We start from the raw sequence: 18,817 nt of genomic DNA, 5'->3' as shown, positions 1-18,817 counted from the left end.
AGAAGAACGGGTGAGCAGATCTCCCTAAGATCTCATTAGCTTTCATGCTGACGACGTGCTAGTGGCTGCGATCATATGACATGTAGGCTTGGAGATCGTCTCAGCAGCACACTTGTACTTACTGACGCTTTCGTAGGTCAAGTGTGCCGTTACCATTTCTGCTGGGTCTGTCTTGCTGAGCATCAGGCTATCTTCGATCAGGGCAACCACATGCACAAAAGTAGTTGTGTGCACTACCGGCCCCTCAACGCAAACGCGCCGTCGAATCATGAAGACGAAGAAGAGATCTACGATTAGGCCTCAATGCCAGCTTCAACAACATGTCAGCGGAAACCTGCTGTCCCTGGTGTAAGAAGCATCGTTGGCTGGAGAAAGGCCGTCGCAGTGTAGTCTCTACATGTGGTCTTCGAGCATGTTTCGAAAGCTTGGATGCAGCATATATAGGCTGCGCTGTATCGTATCAGAGTGGCTCACCCACTCTGTCTGGCAGCTATTTACATTTCATTAGCAAGCGAATGCTGGGCCTTGTGGAGCGACGATTTCATACAGTAATGAGACTCCATAGGTCAAATCTAATGCCCATGGATCTTTCAGAGGATCACTTTGACAGTGTCTCTGCCATGCATATCAAGCAATCCTTGAGATACTGTTCTCTGAGACAGTCTTCACTTCATGGCGTTGCGTACCTCACTGGATGTGGCAGTCAATCACGAGACAGTGATAGTGCAGGAGATGTTTACTTCCCTACTGGCTCAATCCATGCTCCCACCTACTTTGCAATACGGTATATAGCAGATCATCTACCACGGACTCATTCTCTTCTTCAAGATGGCAGACCGCGGCTCTGAAGATGACTTTGAGGCTCTATTGGAGCAGTACTACGCCAGCATACCACACAAGAAAGGAGTGCTACTTTTGTGGTGATACCACAAGCAACGGCAGAGCCGAAACATGGCGAGGTTGGGGAACCACCGCGCAAGAAGAGACGAATGAAACGTGTTGAATGCGATATCTGCAGCAATATGGTTGCGGTTAATCAGTTCCCAAAAATTGCTCATCATGATACTATCGAGCACGCAGGTAAGGTCTGTTGCAAATGCTGGGAGCAGCACTTGCACAGCGAAGTCGAGAACAAGCCATGGGATCATGTCAGCTGCCCGTAGTGCGACAACGTGTTGGTCGAGCAGGAGATCCGAAGGCTGGCTTCAAGTGCTACCACACAGGTGTAAGTACTGTGGTGACCATCCCTGGCCTCGCGATTAACCTCGTGTTGACTTGGATTTAGTTGGCTAGACAAGGCAGCAAAGCACTGTCGAGATCGGGACGAAGCATTCCGGGCATGTCCACCCGCTGATTGTACCTGGGGATGCTTCATGTCAACGAAGGAGGACGGTAACATATTCATCTGCCAGCTGTGCAGGTACCGGTACTACATAATTTGCGAGGCTCGCATGCACGAAGACGAGACATGCAATGGGTACCAGGAGCGTGTGAAAACCGAGCGAGATCGACAAGAACGAGCAGAAGAGAACAAGCTGTCCGAAGCAAAAGTCAAACAGACCTCCAAGCCATGTCCGAATTGTGGGCGCAATCTGGACAAATACACTGGCTGTGATCATGTCACTTGTATGTATAACAGGCCGTTAGATCTGAACGTCGCTGACTTGTTGCAGGTCGCAGCTGTCAGCATGAGTTCTGTTGGCTGTGTTTCGCTCCGTACAAGGGCCCAGATGGTATCCGCGGCCACCTTGGAAACACAGCTCACAAGGTGGAGTGCCGGTACCATCCTGCAAAGTTACCTGGCTACGAGGGATGATGTTGGCTGTCAGGACAATGTCCTGATCGTTGGCCGGTCGGGATTGATATCAGTGTTGTATGCGACGGTGAATAGAAGCAGCAGATCGGATGTGACAGACTTGCATGAGCCACAGTGATGCATAGGTGTTCTGATGTGGAATACATGCCATACAGCCTTTTGCGCAGCTTTTCCGAGCTTCCAGGGTATATATTGCGGTGAAGTCACGAAAATAAGTCATGCTCGTATCGAGTGTGCCCATCAAACAACAACTTCATCCTTCGTCGCATGCAATCAATCATGATCTTACAATGCCAAGCCAGTACCGTCACCGGTCCATCTGTACAACGCAAGCATCTCACGTCTGCGGAGTTGTTGCTCGCCAAAGTCTTCCAAGGATCGGCCGCGGACCTGCGCTAAAGCCGATCGCATCACTTTACGGAAATTTCGCTGCACACAAACGTCAGCGATCGTCCACAGCTTGCATTTAGCCGGAGTGAGCAATTCCTCCGTACCTGATACTCTGTGTTGAGCGTGACCACACAGGCCTCGTGTGCCCGCACAATCGTCTCGCATGCTTTCACCACGCTCGGACTTGCTTCGCCCTGCAGCTTGTCTGCAATTAGGAGAAGCAAGAAGCTGCCCTGCAGAAGGTAGATGCCGAAGAAGAAGGGCATGAAGCTCAGGTCAGGGTCGTAGTCCAGGATGTCGTTGATAGCTTCAGCTGCAGATACTGCGTGGCCAGTTGCGGAGATGAACGATTGCGATGATATCCACAGATCGTTGTCGTCCAACAGCGAGATCGGATCCCATTTGCCATTCAAAAGAATGTGCAAGGTGTGCATGAGATGTGTCCCGTATGCCACGACTATCCTGGTCTGTAGAATGGCTTCTGTCATGCGCTGTGTCGAACTCTTGCTGCCGACCGAGTGTGCAGACGGACTGGTACCGTCGCCATGGATGCCACCATCGCCGTTCATGCTGTTGCCCGGACCGGTATTTCCTTCACCTTGAGGTCGTGTCTCTGTCGGCGTCTGTTGAGGTGCCATCATGTGGGCTTCGAACTCTTTCAGACTCCGACCGTAAGCCTCGAGCTGTTGAGATATCTCAGCGGCCTGGTCGTCCCACTCATTGCCTTGTCTGAAGCGTAGCCCGAAACGTGGGTGGTTCCGAGCATGATTGAGGTCCACAATTTCACCAAGTATGGTCATCAATGGCAGGAAGTAGCCAAAGATGCTGTGTCCTGTGCACTCAAATGTAGGTCCTCGTCGTCGGAAGTAGCTTGTCTCGGCATAATTCTCTGGAGGGTAGTATTCTGCGCTCTGCCAGATGGCCTCGTTCTCTGGCTGGAGCAGACCATCACACTCGATGTCCAACAGAAACAGCGGTCTGTTATAGCAGAGTGCAAGATGGCGATCTACTATGTAGAGCAACCACCATATCCTTCTTCGTTCTTCTCGCTCTTCCTCAGTGAATGCACCAGGAGCATTTTGCTGGCCAGGAGGCTGGCCGTGCCCGTGCGCGTTCTCTCCATTGGGCTCCATCTCATTCTGAACTTCATTGTTGTGCGGCTCGGGGTTGAGTGGTATCTCGCGGCCGAGTTTGAGCTCCCTTGCCAGTGACCATGCAGCATTCCACCATCTCAAGCTTGCCGCTTTGTATTCGCTAGCAGAAACAACAGTTGCGAGGTTGATGTAAGTCACCACATCGTCCAGAGCGCCAGTCGCTCCCGGTGAGCCACCCTCCATATCATGAGCTTGACCAGGTAGAGCTACTCCAAAGCCACCCAGTGCAACGCCATTGATGACAGTGTTACCAGCATAGCTCGGTGTGCCATCAGTGGGTGCGTGTATCAAAGGCTTGAGTAAGCCCACAGTGAGCTCTAGAAGCTTTTGGCAGATCTTGCCTCGCGCTGATGGGGGCGAGGTGAGGAACGCCGACTCGCTAGTCTGTGCTGCAACCCAAAGCATGCTTGCTAGAAGAGCTGGGCTGCACTGTCGAGTGTTGTGGGAGCGTAGGAAGGAGCGTTTGCGGAAGACATATCCGAGGATGTATGGTGATTGAGGCTGCATGAAAGCAGATGACGAGCTCGAGAAGTAAAGCTCGAGGAGATCGCAAGCCAGCCCAATCGGAATGATGGCAGAGATGTGTGGGAGGAGTGGTCGGAGGACTGGATATCGCAAGATCTGGTTCGTAGTGACCTGCTGTAGCCCTGGATACAGGCCGGCAGAAGGCGAGGGTAACGAGAGCCAACCGGGAGAGCCAGCTACTGGTGACTGTCCAAGGAAGCCAGCTGAGATTGGCGACTCTCCAATGCGGAAAGGTGCTCCACCGACACTCTGTTGGCTACCAGGAGACGGCACAGCATACTGGCTTTCCGGATATCCTGTCATTTGGCCAACATGACCATGCTGCTGCATCATGGAGTTCGGCATGCCAGTCGCGCCGCTGTGCAAGATGTTCTGGCCTGGCACGTTCGCGTTGGGATGCAGTATGCTTCGATGGTAGTCGTCCATAGTCCGGTAGTCACCCATCGCCGGCTGCATACCACCAACGCTTGGCAGTCGTGGTGTCGGCAGACCTGCACTTGGTGTCTGCTGCTCCATCGTCATGGACCGCTCTGGTTGCATGTCGATGTTGTGATGATCGACTATGGCATTTGCGGGCAGGCCACCGACCTGCTCGTAGCCCTGCATGATGGCCGCTCGAGTTCCATTGGACAAAGGATGAGAAGACATGCTACTCGAGCGTGGTGGTGGCAGCTGAGGGGGTGGCAGATCACTACTTGATCTACGTCGCTTCACGCCCTGTTCAGGCTCATCTTTCGGGTCGTTGGCTGTGTCGTCAGAATCATTGTCATTAGTAGACTTTGGGCTGTCTTTGCCGTCCGACCCCGCCACAGCCGCTTGCTGCGCGGCTATATCTTTTCGAGATGCTTTGCCTCGTTTTTTGCGCTCACGTATATATTCGCAGGTGAGGCCGAATTCGCCGCAATGAGCACAAGGATGTTTCCCATCGCACTTCGTCCGGAGTTGGTTGCATTGGTCACATGCTCTGCTTATCCTTCGTCTGACTGCCTGACCATTCGCACCACGTGGAGGCTTGCCCATGCTGGACATTGACTCTCGTCGTGCTGATGCCATGTGGTCCACAGCGTGTGCGCCGTTCCCATAGCTGTGCCGATGCTTGAGCATTGGTCTCGCCCCATTCATGCCCGCCAAGGCCTGCTGCTGCTGCAACTGCTGCAGATGGTATTGTGAGCCCTCTGCCAACGTATCCAGACCCGACGTTGGCATCTGCTGCTGCATGTGCCCGTGTGGCATCATGTTTCCCGCTCCAAAGTTGATCGGATAGTGTTGCAAGCCTGCAGACAACATTTTGCTTGCGGCTGTGCTCGGCAGATCGGAGGTTGGAGCTCTCGGCTTCGCGCTTCGTCCTAGTTGATCGTCGTCGTTAGGACGGAAATTTGCTGTTCATAATATCGTAATGGTCGTAGAAGCATAAAAGTAAGTACGACGACGATGACGGCGAGCTCGAGTCTTGATGGATCCGGAGGTATGGAGGGCAGGGAATGGGCAAGAGAACAGTCAAAATTGCGGTATACGAACGCTAGAAACGCACCACCGCCTCGGCAAGAAGATCAAATGCACGCCAGTGTGTGGAGACGAAACCCCAGCACCAAAGCTTCACACTTCCAAGATTCTAGCGATCCTGGGGACATCACGCTTACCGTTACAAGGCACTAAAGGTAATATTCATTACCTCTTTGCAGGGGCGGGCCTCGTGGTCTGGTCTGACAGCCGTGCGTTGTACCCGATCCACCACGAGCTTTGCACCACAGCAGATGTGCAGGCCTAGCGCCAGGCATCGTCCAGATCGGTTCACTTCCACCACAACGATTAAGCTCTGTCTTTACGGAAGTCTACACCCACACAGCTGCCCGGGGTCTGACTCGACAGGCCATCCCAACCTGTCTAAAATCATCCTGCTGTCGCAAGTGATGTCGTCGCTCACAGGTACGGCACTCAGGAGCAATTGTAGCTCGCGATCCGGTTAAATTCGTAGTCGCAGAGTCGTTCGTCATTAGAACGGTTAGACTGCAGGGACACAAAGCGGCTTGCCCAAGCCTCCTGCAATGTTGCCTCCATGCACGGTCACGCGGGGTGCCGACCGCACGAACTAGTGAATACCGGGCCCGTAAAGAGCCAGGTCTAGAGCAGAAAAATTGGTGGTTGATGGTAATGCAATACCGAGGCCACAGATTTGCAGACGGCAAGGCTCCACGTTCTTGACAGCGAAGAGGTTGTGCCAGCCAGTGTTCGTCTGCCAGCCAACACAATGCATGCCGCATAGAACCGTGACACACAGACCCCATGACGGACTCCTCAATCTTAAAATCATGTAACATGCCAGCTGAATAGTGGCCGTACCTGTCGGTTTTGTCCATCACACATCCCTAGCACGAGATCGCCGACTCCGGGAGCACTGCCGGTTTACGATGCACGCCAGAGTGCCATGCCCAACCCGTTCTGACGCCACTTCGCCACGCGATTTCCGACGATCTGAATGCACTAGAAAGTACAGAGTAGCGCATGGGAAGTTTCATGAGCAGCAACGTCTTGTCTTCCGACCAGGAACACCAAAATTTTTGCAACCACGTTGATCTACAAAAGTACCGGCACGCTTCGTTTCATGTACTACGCTGCGCAACTTCGACTTCAAATGAGCAGAGTGCATATATGGAAGGGTCCAATAGCCTGGCACGTCCGCCTTCAGACTTCTGGTCTGCCTGCAGCATGACTCTTGCAGTGTACAAGACACGGAGAGCATCTACTGAATCGGACGATTCTCCAAGCGTACTCCTTGCGATCATGGGATGAGTGGAAATCAGCCCGAGTCGAGGAGCAGACTGTAGGCTTGTTCATCGTGCTCCGGGCCGATACAGCACTCTCCGGTCGACCGAACGAACCAGCCCCGTAGAAAGCCACACCGATATGAAGCCACAATATCGCGACCCCAGCTCGCTAAGGTACAGGTTAGCATGTTGTCAACCTGCTTGACACACCCCTGCCCTCCCCACATTAGGGCTGCAAGAGGCTCTGAAGGGCGTTCGTGGAGTGCATGACCTGCAATTCATGCAATTCATATATAAAGATTTCTCCTCCAGCCAGCTGACTCGGCAGCACGGAGATCAATGAAGAGCCGTCTCGTTGACGCGCATGTAGCCGAGCAGCGATCACTGTATAGCGGGCTCTGCGGCCCTTGTGGCCGTTGTAGAGTACATGGCCACTGCGAGGAAGGAACAAATTTGCTGGTCTTCCAGTGTCGGGCAGCCTTCGCTTCAAGCATCGCAATCTCAGAATGCGAGGCAGGACTGATGTTGGCGCCACGTCATATCATGTGGAGCATGGAAGACGCTGCCAACCTGAGCTTCGGTCATCCACTCCACTCGGATGCTCTTGAGACCCCCACACGGAATTCGCACGCTGCGAGTATCGAACAGTGGTCGAGACTCGAGGTCATGATCACAACGTGAGTCCACAAAATGTCCATTTGGGGAAGTCACAAATTGATGAGCTTCAAATTCCAGTCTCGCGGATCTTTAGGTGCCCAGTGTGGTGGGCCTTTGTAGCCGGTCTGCACATTTCATGACTGGAAGCAGCATTTCCTGATTGCTGGTGGCGAGCTGAAGTGACAGTCACATTCATGATCGAGGTCGAAAGTCCCTGGATTCGTCCACACGTGGCGAGCGCATAGTGGACTGTATTCGGAAAGTCCAACATACCTCCTGGTGGGTGCTACAGGCCGATATGTGATCCAGGCAATATCGGAGTCCTGCTATAGGCTTCGACTGCCCGTGTAAGCGTGTCCGATGTGCAGAAGATCAGTCGTGAGTGCAGCATTCATGCAAGCCGGCGACGACGAGAGCTTGCCCAATAAACATGCGTATACCAGAAGAGGGATTTACATAGACTCGACTAGGAAGTAGCCAAGCACCGTAGTCAGCAGTCTACATAAGATAACATGAATGAAACTTTACACGTCTACAGTTGCGGCCTTGGGCAAAGCTGTATTGTAATAGAGATCTAGTCGTCTGTCGAGGCACGACGCTACTTCCTACTGATATCTCTAGTTGAACTCTCTTCGTCGTAAGGTTCGTGGTTGACACTGCCGGGTGTCACGTCGAGTAGTAAAGATCACTTTCGGCAAGTGGGCTTGGAAAAGCTATTGTGAGATCGGCGTCGCGCACGAGGTGGTGAAAGTATGGTTGAATCTGAAACATCGAAGAAATGGTGTTCTTCACCATTACCAATTCTCACAAGCTGAAAGATGAAGTCTGGAAATGTCTCACTCTGAACGTAGTTGATGAAGCCACTACTGGAGTAGTCCCAAAGCATGCTTACTAGTGACCAAAGGTACTTCCTACCAGCATAGCGCGGCGCCAGTTGACTAGCTGGTTTGCCCAAACCCATACAACTATTGCGACCAAGGCAAGAAGTGACCTAGGTGCTCTTGGATCCTCGCATTTCCGCACCGCAAGTCAAGCAGGACCACCCTCCACATCTGAGGCAACATTTTGATCACTTGTGGGCTCGACGCCGTTACGGGCAGTGTGCACTTGGGCATTCGCAGTTGTTGAATCATGCCTGTAGCCGTTCTTGGTAACTTGTTCTCCACATACCTGAACGGTCTTGAATGAGCATAGCTGCCAGTGGTCTGCTTCAGTAAGCTTGGCTCCGTAGTGTATGTCTTCGAGATCGCCAGTAGACTGGATGGTAAGCTGGTTGCGGATGTGAATGTGCCACCAATTTCAGCGTGTCTTCGTCTCCAAGTCTGTTGCTTCAGCTTGTACAGTTCATGCGGTGGGAGCCTATCAAGTGCTAATGGCTTGGCACGCCACGCATTGTGGGACGTTCCTGTGGATGATCGTTTCTACGCCTCCTCCGTTTCCGAGTAGAAAGATCGCTTGGTGTTGCTTCTCAACTTTATGGTGACTTGACACAGACGGAATACTTCTCCACCGCCCAGCATCATTTGCCACGCTGGTGGTGAAATACATCTCTTCGTGCAGCAGCACAAGAAGCATAGTCTAGAGACACTATCAGCCACAGTATCACCTGGAATATCAAGCGGTGCAGTGCGGATATGTGTGCAAGTGTCTCAGAAAGCCGTGTTTACTCAGTGCCACCCGCCGGCACCTCGCCCTGCAGCCCATAACGGACTGCAAGACTCGGCGCTCTGAAGCCACCAGACATCCACAACCGATCATCCCGCACACCAACCGAGCAAGCTCAGAAGTGCTTGGTACGGTATAAGGGAGGGCGGCTCGGCGGAGCAAGCAGGTCGTTGAATGGATAGACTAGGTGTCATCTTTGTGCAGGGAGGGTCGAAGGAGGTAGAGGTGATTGCAATAACTTACATCATGCGGCAGCGAATTTGATGGCAGTGAATTCAACTATTGGAGGGACACTGCACGCCTTCTCTAGCACATGCCGGCGTTGAGAAGCAATGCGTGGTCGGCCGAGTTCCTGCCTTGACTCGAGTGTCAGCAATTATCCTCCCAATGATCATTGGTAGAGTATGTTTGCGAAGAGGTGTCCAATCAGACAAGATTTGGTAAGGTATTAAATATCAACATTATGGTTCAGAAGCAGAACTGAAAAAAATACAATCATCATTGAACAGGGTCTGAGAGAGCTAGCGCTGGCTTACCTTGTGTTTGATGGGCTCTGATTCATACATCGTCAACTCTGCCGTAGAAGGCGATTACGAAGGCGATTGTTCTCGCGGACCTGCGACTTTTGCAAGAGTCAGCTTATTCCCCTCCGGACATTTATGAAGGTTTGGTAGCTTATAACAGGGAGGATCAGATGGTGATGCATGTTTGTTCAAGGCTCATGAGGATCGCCAGAACGGTATGTGAAGATTTCATCAATGTGGAACGGGGTGTTTGAGGCGGTTGAGTACTTACCTTGTGGGGAGGATATTTGTCGGGATTGACCAGTACCTGATCAGGCCCATACGACTTCCGAGTATCCCGGGTTCTTTCGGATCATGGTCATACTTGTGGGCGGTCTTCCGTCCAAGTATGATACCACATTCCGCGATCATGGAAGCGATGGTCCCAGTGAAGACAACGAACGTTTTGGCTAGTTCGAAGCCCGCGCAGTCGTCGTAGCACTGCGTTGGCAATGGGTGACCGAGTTTGGCATTGCCGAGAAGAGTCGATTAGGCAACAGTGGTCCAGAAGGACAAAAGGATGAAAAGCAGCTCTAGAGCAATGTTCATGGGAAGGGACAAGTCGCTTCAGATACCGAACGTAGTCGGTACGTGTCGACGCCATGACTTTGTGGTAGCCATGTCTATGATGCAGTGAAGAATGAGTAATTGATGTACTGCATTTGGAGTGATGCTTAGTAATTTCTGATCTGATGGCTCTGGTAATGGTGATAGTGATTGGGCCTGATCTTGGATCCTGTGCTTCATCAAGTGTGGGAGGCCAGTGGGCAGAATGGGAGGCCCTAGCAGCGCATGGGTAGGAACCGCTGGTTGTCGACTAGCCTCGAAATCCTGTGGAAGTCGCGTCCCTAGAAGTAGCTCGATAGTATCCGCCCGCCAGCTTAATCACCAGCTCAACACACGGGACTCCTACCAATACACTAGCCCGTGGGATAAGTCTGGAGAGATCAAAAGCATGATCGTCAGGAGTATCGCCATTATTCGCTGTACAGGAGCAGCGTCTTCGGAGCAGCGTCTTCGAAGCAGCACCACGTTCAGTGCTAAGCGCTGTGCCGTTGTTCGAGTTTCGTATCGGACACACGTAGCAGCTTCGAAAACTGGGCGCAGTCGGCACATTGCCTTTGCCACTCACGGAAATCGTGGCCACGTTGAAGGAGGGAGATGTCATTGAGAAATTTCGAAAGCAGAGCGAAGGAATTTTGGCGCATCATGCCTCGCTGCGGCGACTGCGGCGGAGGGACGGAATCGATCCGTGCGTCCCAATTCTCATCACTTTCTATTAACATTCCTCGAGCTGATTTAGACAAGTAAGAATGCCGTGAACACTTGATTATTCGGCCTCTGAGCCACAGCAGATGTAAGTCGAATCAGATCCCTACCGCTGTTGCATGATTAAACAAATTTTCAATCAATCTGTCAATCCCCTGAAGCCTCAAAAGAGGTACTTGTGACGAGCACGAAACATACACTATGACATAACAGCACGCGAGCACATTTCTATGACTTGAAAACACTCCACCGGACCATCGGCTGACCATGTGAACCTGTAGTACCACATAATCGGCACATACAAGACCACAAGACCTAGCTATGTCCAGCTCAACAACCGACGTGCCCAACATCCCGGAGCCAATAGCCATATTCAAGCTCGCTGGCCGATATCTCCTCTACGATGTGGACACCATCACATGCCTGCGTGCCAAGCACAATGTTATGGGCGTTTTGACTGGTCAACTACCGCAAGCGCCACAGCAGAACGTCTTCTCCGGCATACCGCTCGAGCTTATGCCCGAAGAAGCACGATTGCTGTGCGAGAAAGGCGTTGGCTATGTTGTCGATGATGTCAAGGCGCACAAGCAGGGCTTCCTGGACAGAGGATTGAGTGAGGAGGAGCGCAAGGTCTTCCGTGAGACGTTGAGGAGGCAAGGGCAGGCAGCCGCGTGCAGGGTTGAGGAGAAAGCCATGGACAAGAAGAAAGCTGCGCTGAGCAAAGCTGGTGGTAATGTGGGCGACTGGAATGATTTGCCAGAAGATATGCTCAGGCCTACAAGTAGAGCTTCTGGTAAGAAAGGCAAGAAGAAAGGGAGGAGTGGGACAACTACGCCCCCTGAGAGCATTGGTGGTGATCCGCTAGACGCTGCTGGTAGCAATATCAACGAACATGCTGCAAATGGTGATCTGGATGAGAGCGAGTCATTGTTTGCCCAGCCTTCTCAGGTCAATACACCACCAAGGCGAGTACCACCCGCAGCACAATCCACTGGCCCGCCGCTACCGACCTTCCACGTCACACCGACGACCTCCTACCCGCCTCTGACAGCTGCCACGCCACCTCCACGATCATCAACAGGATCACCTTCGACTCCCGCGCTCGAGCTCAACGATCTCGGCGATCCTCTCGATGCATCTGTTTCGGAGCTGCCAGAAGTGCCGCCTTCGTATCCACTTTTCAAGCACATGCACTCCCGCGGTTACTTCCAAGCTCCTGGTATACGTTTCGGATGTCAATACATGGCCTATCCAGGTGACCCACTTCGCTTTCACAGCCATTTTCTGTGCAACGGTATGGACTGGGATCAGGAGTTCGATCTGCTCGATCTAGTGGGTGGTGGCAGATTAGGCACGGGCGTGAAGAAGGGTTATCTCATTGGCGGTGTGGAGAAGAAAGACGGTCTCGATAGCACAGACGAAGCCGAGAGCAATGGTGAAGGTGTGAGAACGTTTTGCGTGGAATGGGGTGGGATGTGATTACCCATGTTCAGCCCATGATAGCATCAAGTGGTGTTCATATTTTCACTTCCGCCATCCCTTGTTCCTGCGCTTTCCTGCTTCGTTCTCACCTCACTTGCACTTTCCCATCACCTTCCAACACAATTCTCGACCTTTGACACTCATGGCCTATAACATCATCAGTAAGTGTCATGCTTGTTCGTACGTACCCTGCTGTATGTCACTGACATGAATACTGCAGCATTTTGCAACATGGCCTCATCAGAAGCAGTCTTCGCCATTCCCGAGCTGCTCGAAACCTTTCTCCTTGAGGTCGACATGAAGACACTGCTGCTATGCCAAGCTATTAACAAGACATTCTACGGTATCATCAACAGCTCGATCAAGCTGCAAAGGAAACTTTACTTCATCGCAAAATTAGATCACGGGCAGAGACCCAAGTACAATCCGCTACTCGAGCCCAACAACCATCCACGAATTTACTTTAGCTCCGCCCCAGCCTTTGTCTACATCCAAAGTCAACAGGACTTGTTCGTCTTACAGGGCAGAGGAGAGCATAATGGTCGTTTGCGAAACAGACACTCTTATAAGGTGAAGAAGGGAAGTTGGCAACGCATGCTGTTAGCGCAGCCACCGCGACAATTTGCCGATACTATCGTGGATACCGACGATCTGGATAGGTTCATCATTGATCGTGCCTTCCCTAGCGAGATGGAAGCGGGACAGACGGCTAAGGAGGTCTTGCAATGGATGTTGCGGCGGAAGACGCCACGAAGAAAGCTTATGAGGTGAAGCATGCATCTGCATTGCGGAGGCGATGATATGGTGCTGATGTACGTTTGACCTCAGGACCACGGACTGGAATTTCTCCCTAGCCTTAAAGAAGCCAAGATGATGAGAGCGATAAGCGGACGGAGCAGCATTATAGCATGGCGCGGGTTGACAAGCTCTTGTGATCCCACGGAGCCAGGGGTGGAACTTGACCCATGTACATAAGACCAGCTGCTTCGGAACGTGCTCTACATCTATGATCCGATCTGTTGAATCTGTGCGTTGTCTCTGACACCAGTCTGGAGCTGAGGGACAAGATCCTGCCATCGAAGCTCCATCAGCCAGGTTATGAGCTTTCCGGCCGTCAGCCGTTACGCCTCCTGGTCTTACAGTATCGTGGCATACTGTAGTCCACCGCATTCCAACAGTGACTCGGGTCTAGATGCAAGCTGGGACCAAGGGCCAAGGCGATCGGTGCTGGTCGATACTCTGCCATCTTGGAGCTTGTTGCTGAAACGAGAAACCCAGATCTAGGCTACATATCGACCATGCCGCAGGTTATACACGATCTCCATACAGTACATCATACTGTATTTTGACAGGTAGACGCAATGCAAGCTTATCTTACAACCCATCACTTTCTGGTGGCCCATTGTAAACTATGCACATTCATTAGTGTCATGATAGACAAGTATCCTGGGTCGACGACTTACCCCGATGACCATAAGCGACGTAGTAGATTATGCTGATGACCATGAAACCCACAAACACAACGGAAGCGTAGTTCATCGAGACCACAGTCACTGGTAGCGCTGCCGGCATACTGAACAGCACTAGTTGGAATGTAATCCAGGCGACCGAGATGGCGTTCAGAATGAATCCAATCATACTGGGACAACGCCATCTTGCGGTGGAGACATGTCTGCGTCCGCCGAACAGGCTTACACCGATCGGTATAGCATAAGCGCAGGCAAGTGCAATCACGCCGCAGGATGCGAAGGCGGTGAAGGCACTCGTGCTGCCAAGATTGATCAGGCCCAGCAGCATTTGGACGACCGTAAGTAGACCTAGAGCCATTATCGGTACTTGGTCGCCTGCGAGCTTCGACCACAGGTTTGAAAACGGAAGCGCTTGATCCCGGGCAAAGGCCCAAGTTGTGCGAGATGCAGCAGTAGTGATGCTTATGCAGCAGAAGGCTGCGACACCTAGGACCAGGAACATTAGGCCTAGCCCACCACCTGGGCTGTTCATGACGGTGTGGAAAATGTAAGGCAGTGCCTGGCCGGCTGGTGCACTAAGAATGTCTTGCAACGCTGGCATCTGTGTGGGCGATCAGTAATGCTTGTGCTGTTCTACAGATCTATCTCACTTACAGTGAAGCATATCGGTACGATGAAGAAGAGGCCGGCTAGACCAGATATCGGCACGACAAGACTGAGAGCGCTCGGTACATCGACCGACGGATTGGCTACTTCCTCTGACCTACACCGCAGGAAAGCAGGTCAGCGCATTGCGAACACGAAGACGTGGGGAGTCACATACATCGAAGTGATCATGCCGATTGCGGCGAAAGTGTAAGCAGCAGGGAGTAAGCCGATGAAGAAAGAAAAGTTGCCATAGCCGGAGATGGTCTTATCGTAATGGCTCAGAGCGCAGGAGGCGCTATGTCGACCAGCACCAGCGACCACTGACAAGGCGATACATACGACAAGAATAGTGATGCCGTTCCAGACTGATGCAACGGTGTCCACGTATGGCAGTATGCGATTGCCAAAAGCACAGACGCCAAACGTGCATATGCATACAGCATAGAAGATCAAGAGCAGCTGCCAGCTCGAAGCATACCAGTCCGGATGATAGATTGTTGCGGTGCCGGCGAGGAGTGCTGCCGTACCGAAGTTGACGCTAAGGCATATGGTGACGTTGCCAATGAACCAAACCCATCCAGTGACGAAGGATAAGATCGTCCTGGTTCGACCTTCCGGTAGCAATTGATATGTCCAGCTAGAAATCATCAGCGTTTAGACCCGATTACGCACAGCTTTTGCACTTACTAGTAAGGTCCTGATGATGTAGGAAACTTGGAGGCAAGTTCGCTAAGTGAGACAGCCACACACTCGTCGAGGACAACCACCACAATCCAACCAACGAAGTACGCCAATTGTCCGCCTCCGTAGATGGCACTTGTCAGAGCTGTGCCTTCGCCAAAAGGAACAGCAGTGATGGCAAGGACTTGGAACAAGATGGTGTATACTGAGCGATTGCGGTTGAGTTCTGGTTGATAGCCGAGGACTGCCAGATCATGATCCTCCTTATCGATGCTCTGGTCATGTCGATCTATGTGCGCTGAGATGCCTTTCTCCCGGTCAGCTGCAGCCATAGTGACTGCGTCCGAGTCGTGCTATATCAAATCGAAGACGACGCATCCTGTGTGGTAAAGTACTACCATCACGTGTGCGTGGGCCGTTGCGGACAGCGGAGATGACAAAGTGTGTCTCCTCACATGCCATGTTGTCCCGCTTGCAAGTGCCTGAAGTGGACAAGCAGGATGAAATAGTGTTTGGTCGTAAACCAATAAGGACTTGACATCTATGCTATCCCCAGATGTACCCCACACTCGCGAATGCTTGAGTATCTCTTGATCTGATGGCTCGGTTCTGGCTATATATAAGACATTAAGTTCAGATGCCGCTTGAAATGCCACCTGAGCAGCGGAACTGTCTATAGAGCCCATGCATGGCGTATCGTCTCAGATGGTAAGACTGCTGTCAAGTCTGATATCCCTGCTACTGGCTCCCACCTCTACGGTATACTCCCCTCTCTGCAGTCTCCACTGCTGAGCTACTACGTCCCAAATACTCAAGTCTCTCCTTGTGAGCGGGAATGAGACAGTCGAAGTTACGTTAGTGGCCAGATGCACACGCTCGAAACCTCTTAGTTGTCTAATTGGGGCATCAGGAACGCCAATATACAGCTGTGGCACTTCGGCAGCGGTGTGGTCACCTGTGTTTGTGATATTGACGGTCACTTCGAAGATTGTGTCCCATAGGACAGCAGGTCCTCCTTGTGGAACCGTGCCGTCCGAGCTTGGTGGATACTCGGTCGTGTTGCCTGTCACTGTGGAGATCTCCAGATCCGCGTAGTCAAATTGAGAATACGACAAGCCATAACCAAATTCGTATCGAGGAGTAATATTCTGCTTGTCAAAATATCGGTAGTCGATGTATAAGCCTTCGGTGAAATTGTCCTGTGGAAATGGTCCGGAACTGATAGTGGAATTCAGGAGTATGCCATAATCACTTTCGTTCTTGGCGACTGTAAACGGTAGACGGCCTGAAGGAGAGATATCGCCGTACAGGACGTCCACTATACTGTTCCCACTCTCCTGGCCAGGCAGCAAGGCGAACACTACTGCCGTGATGTTCGGATGCTCGATCCACTCGTCCACGACGCGGATACCGGCTGAGTGGATGACGACAATCGTATTCGAGCAGTTTGTTGCCACATTCTTCACCAGTTGATCACTGAAGGTGTCTGTTAACGATGTGCGATCGAATGACTCCGAAGCATAGGCATTGATGAAGACCAGACAAGCATCAGCGTTGGCGTAGACCGTTGGGTTGACAACGTCGAAGTCCCACCGCACAGTACCTCGGTCCTTGATTACTCGGTCTTGGATGGCAGAAAATGGGCTAATGACATATGGTGGCGTGCTAGATCCAGATCCGCCACCAGTGACCAAAGTGCCATTGAAGACGTTCCAGCCGTTATTAACATCGTATCAACCCCCAAATCTGGCAGGCGTGGTCCATGGTGAGTCTGGGAGCCTCGCATCGTAGCCATAGATATTCAAAAACCTTGGCGCTTTGAGTGGCAAGGCATTATTGACGTTCTTGACAAGCACAGTCCCAGCTGCAGCGATCTCGCGTATGAGCGAGGCGTGCTCATCGCGGACGTCAATGATCTCGTGTTTGACATCGTATGGGTAGACTCCGACTTCAGGATAGCCTTGATCTTGAGCCAGATGGAAGTATGCCGCTGCAATACGAGTAACCATGTCATCAAGCCTGGACTCGGCAACTGAACCATTTTGAACTGCTTGCGTGAGGTTGTTGTCCCAGTAGCCACCGTCTGGCATTACGAGGTCGAGGCCGGCGTTGGCAGAAGCAACGCCAGCATGCTGAGCCGCCCAATCGGACGTCACAAACCCTTGAACGCCAAGTTCGGTCTTGAGAATACCATTTAGAAGCTTGCTGTTTTGGCAGCCGTAGCTGTTGTTGGTGCGTTGGTAGGAACACCTTCGTCGCATTAGCCTGACCCACAGTACTGCCATTGCGATGTACTCACATCAAGCTAGCCACACCAGCATGCAGTGCGTCCATGAAAGGGAAGGCGTAAAGCTCGTGAATGGTACGGTCGTCCACGTTAGATGACATCGACTCACCCATAGACTCTGGGTTGCGTCGATACTCTTGCTCGTTCAGCAAGCAATGCTTTGCTTGAGCAATAACGCCCTGCTGCTGCAGACCCGTGGTCACAGCTCTCATACCAGCGCCCGATAGATACGGGTCAGCGCCAAAGCCCTCCCAATTGCGGCCTCCTCGCGCGACTCTGCCAAGCGGACCAGCGACTGGTAGTAATGCTACATTGATGCCTTTGCCACGGTACTCCTCACCAAGAGCTTTGCCGTAGCGGTACATCAGCTCACGATCGAATGTGGCACCGACCACAATCTGTGCAGGAAAGGCTGAGACGAACTCCTGCCCTCGAATGCCGTCGGGTGCGTCGGCAAAGCAGAGAGCTGGCAGTCCAAGACGATCGACTTTACCACTATTGCCAACACAAAGTCCAATATGCCCACGAGTGACACTGACCTTTTCCTCCAATGTCATCTGTTGAACGATAGAACTGGCTCTGCTGTAGGCAGCTCGCCAGTCGGGATCGCTGCCACCTTTGCCTTGAGCTGATCAGAGCGTCAGTAGGTCCTCTGCTTAGGTACATCATCGTGCTCACGAGTGGGATAGACTGGCGGACTGAGGCCGTAGTTTGGCACCTCAGAAGCATTCGTGTAGCCCTGACCAGCAGCACGAGCCGCGAGCAGCGCGAAGCAGACAGTCGAGGCGATAAGTCCAGCCATCTTGCGTTGTCAAATTATCAGATAGCCACTTCATAGCGGCGGCCTCACTCTTTATGCACTGTCAGAGGTCGACATGGCACCTCTGCCGTACGGTCATACTGCGGCAGTCAATAATGCCAAGAGAGGAGGTCTCCTTGGCCATCCTCCAGAATCCCACGTAATGCCCCAATTGTATGGTGCCGACTCGAGGTTAGGTCGCGAAGATCCTTGCGGCAACCTAAATTTACCATGAGTAATAATGGCATGGTTGCACGCGTAGTGATGCGCGCCAAGCATGTCCTTCCTCAGATACTACGATTCATGAAGTCAACATCCGGAGCAATGCCGACCTACTAGCCGGCGTTTGCCTGTCGGAATCAGTAATTGCACACCTACCTTAGCTGTAAAGTGCTCGATGATAGCGGCACTTGTGCTCGCTCTCGCCGTGCTTCGCATGATCTGAAGTGCATGTTTAAGAATCGATGCAATTGAGAAGTGGTCCTGAATGGAAGCTCGACAGCAAAGCACAGGCGATTTCCTCCAGGTTGATTGGCAGTTACGCACAGAACATCCGACAATTCTCATCATAATGACATGGTTCCCGGCCCTGACTATCGCTGTAACTAGCCCGAGCTTACACAATGCTGGGGATGTTGAGTGCCATC

General features: G+C 52.2%; 5 protein-coding genes across 5 annotated transcripts; 2 read left to right on the top strand and 3 right to left on the bottom strand.

Annotated features, from left to right (window-relative positions):
* Positions 1-2,101: 2,101 nt before the first annotated feature.
* On the bottom strand, positions 2,102-5,118 carry LTS14_001427 (uncharacterized protein; the record flags this gene model as incomplete). Its single annotated transcript, XM_064834136.1, has 2 exons — positions 2,102-2,245; positions 2,311-5,118. 2 exons carry the CDS (start codon positions 5,116-5,118, stop codon positions 2,102-2,104), a joined length of 2,952 nt encoding a protein of 983 aa, XP_064698000.1.
* A 6,007-nt stretch (positions 5,119-11,125) lies between these two features.
* SEN34 (tRNA-splicing endonuclease subunit) lies at positions 11,126-12,283 on the top strand (the record flags this gene model as incomplete). Its single annotated transcript, XM_064834135.1, has 1 exon — positions 11,126-12,283. One exon carries the CDS (start codon positions 11,126-11,128, stop codon positions 12,281-12,283), a length of 1,158 nt encoding a protein of 385 aa, XP_064697999.1.
* A 145-nt stretch (positions 12,284-12,428) lies between these two features.
* Positions 12,429-13,057, top strand: LTS14_001425 (uncharacterized protein; the record flags this gene model as incomplete). The annotated part of the gene is made up of 2 exons (XM_064834134.1): positions 12,429-12,447; positions 12,507-13,057. 2 exons carry the CDS (start codon positions 12,429-12,431, stop codon positions 13,055-13,057), a joined length of 570 nt encoding a protein of 189 aa, XP_064697998.1.
* A 603-nt stretch (positions 13,058-13,660) lies between these two features.
* LTS14_001424 (uncharacterized protein) lies at positions 13,661-15,416 on the bottom strand (the record flags this gene model as incomplete). The annotated part of the gene is made up of 5 exons (XM_064834133.1): positions 13,661-13,695; positions 13,750-14,356; positions 14,410-14,518; positions 14,579-15,040; positions 15,091-15,416. 5 exons carry the CDS (start codon positions 15,414-15,416, stop codon positions 13,661-13,663), a joined length of 1,539 nt encoding a protein of 512 aa, XP_064697997.1.
* A 369-nt stretch (positions 15,417-15,785) lies between these two features.
* LTS14_001423 (uncharacterized protein) lies at positions 15,786-18,173 on the bottom strand (the record flags this gene model as incomplete). Its single annotated transcript, XM_064834132.1, has 4 exons — positions 15,786-16,749; positions 16,894-17,334; positions 17,384-17,999; positions 18,050-18,173. The coding sequence occupies 4 exons, from the start codon at positions 18,171-18,173 to the stop codon at positions 15,786-15,788; spliced, it is 2,145 nt and encodes a 714-aa protein (XP_064697996.1).
* Between the last annotated feature and the right edge of the window lie 644 nt (positions 18,174-18,817).

Source organism: Recurvomyces mirabilis (genome assembly GCF_035927965.1).
Source record: "Recurvomyces mirabilis strain CCFEE 5264 chromosome Unknown scaffold_3, whole genome shotgun sequence".
NCBI lineage: Eukaryota > Fungi > Ascomycota > Dothideomycetes > Mycosphaerellales > Teratosphaeriaceae > Recurvomyces > Recurvomyces mirabilis.
Note: the sequence above shows the minus strand (reverse complement) of the source record. Positions and strands in the feature narration are given on the sequence as shown.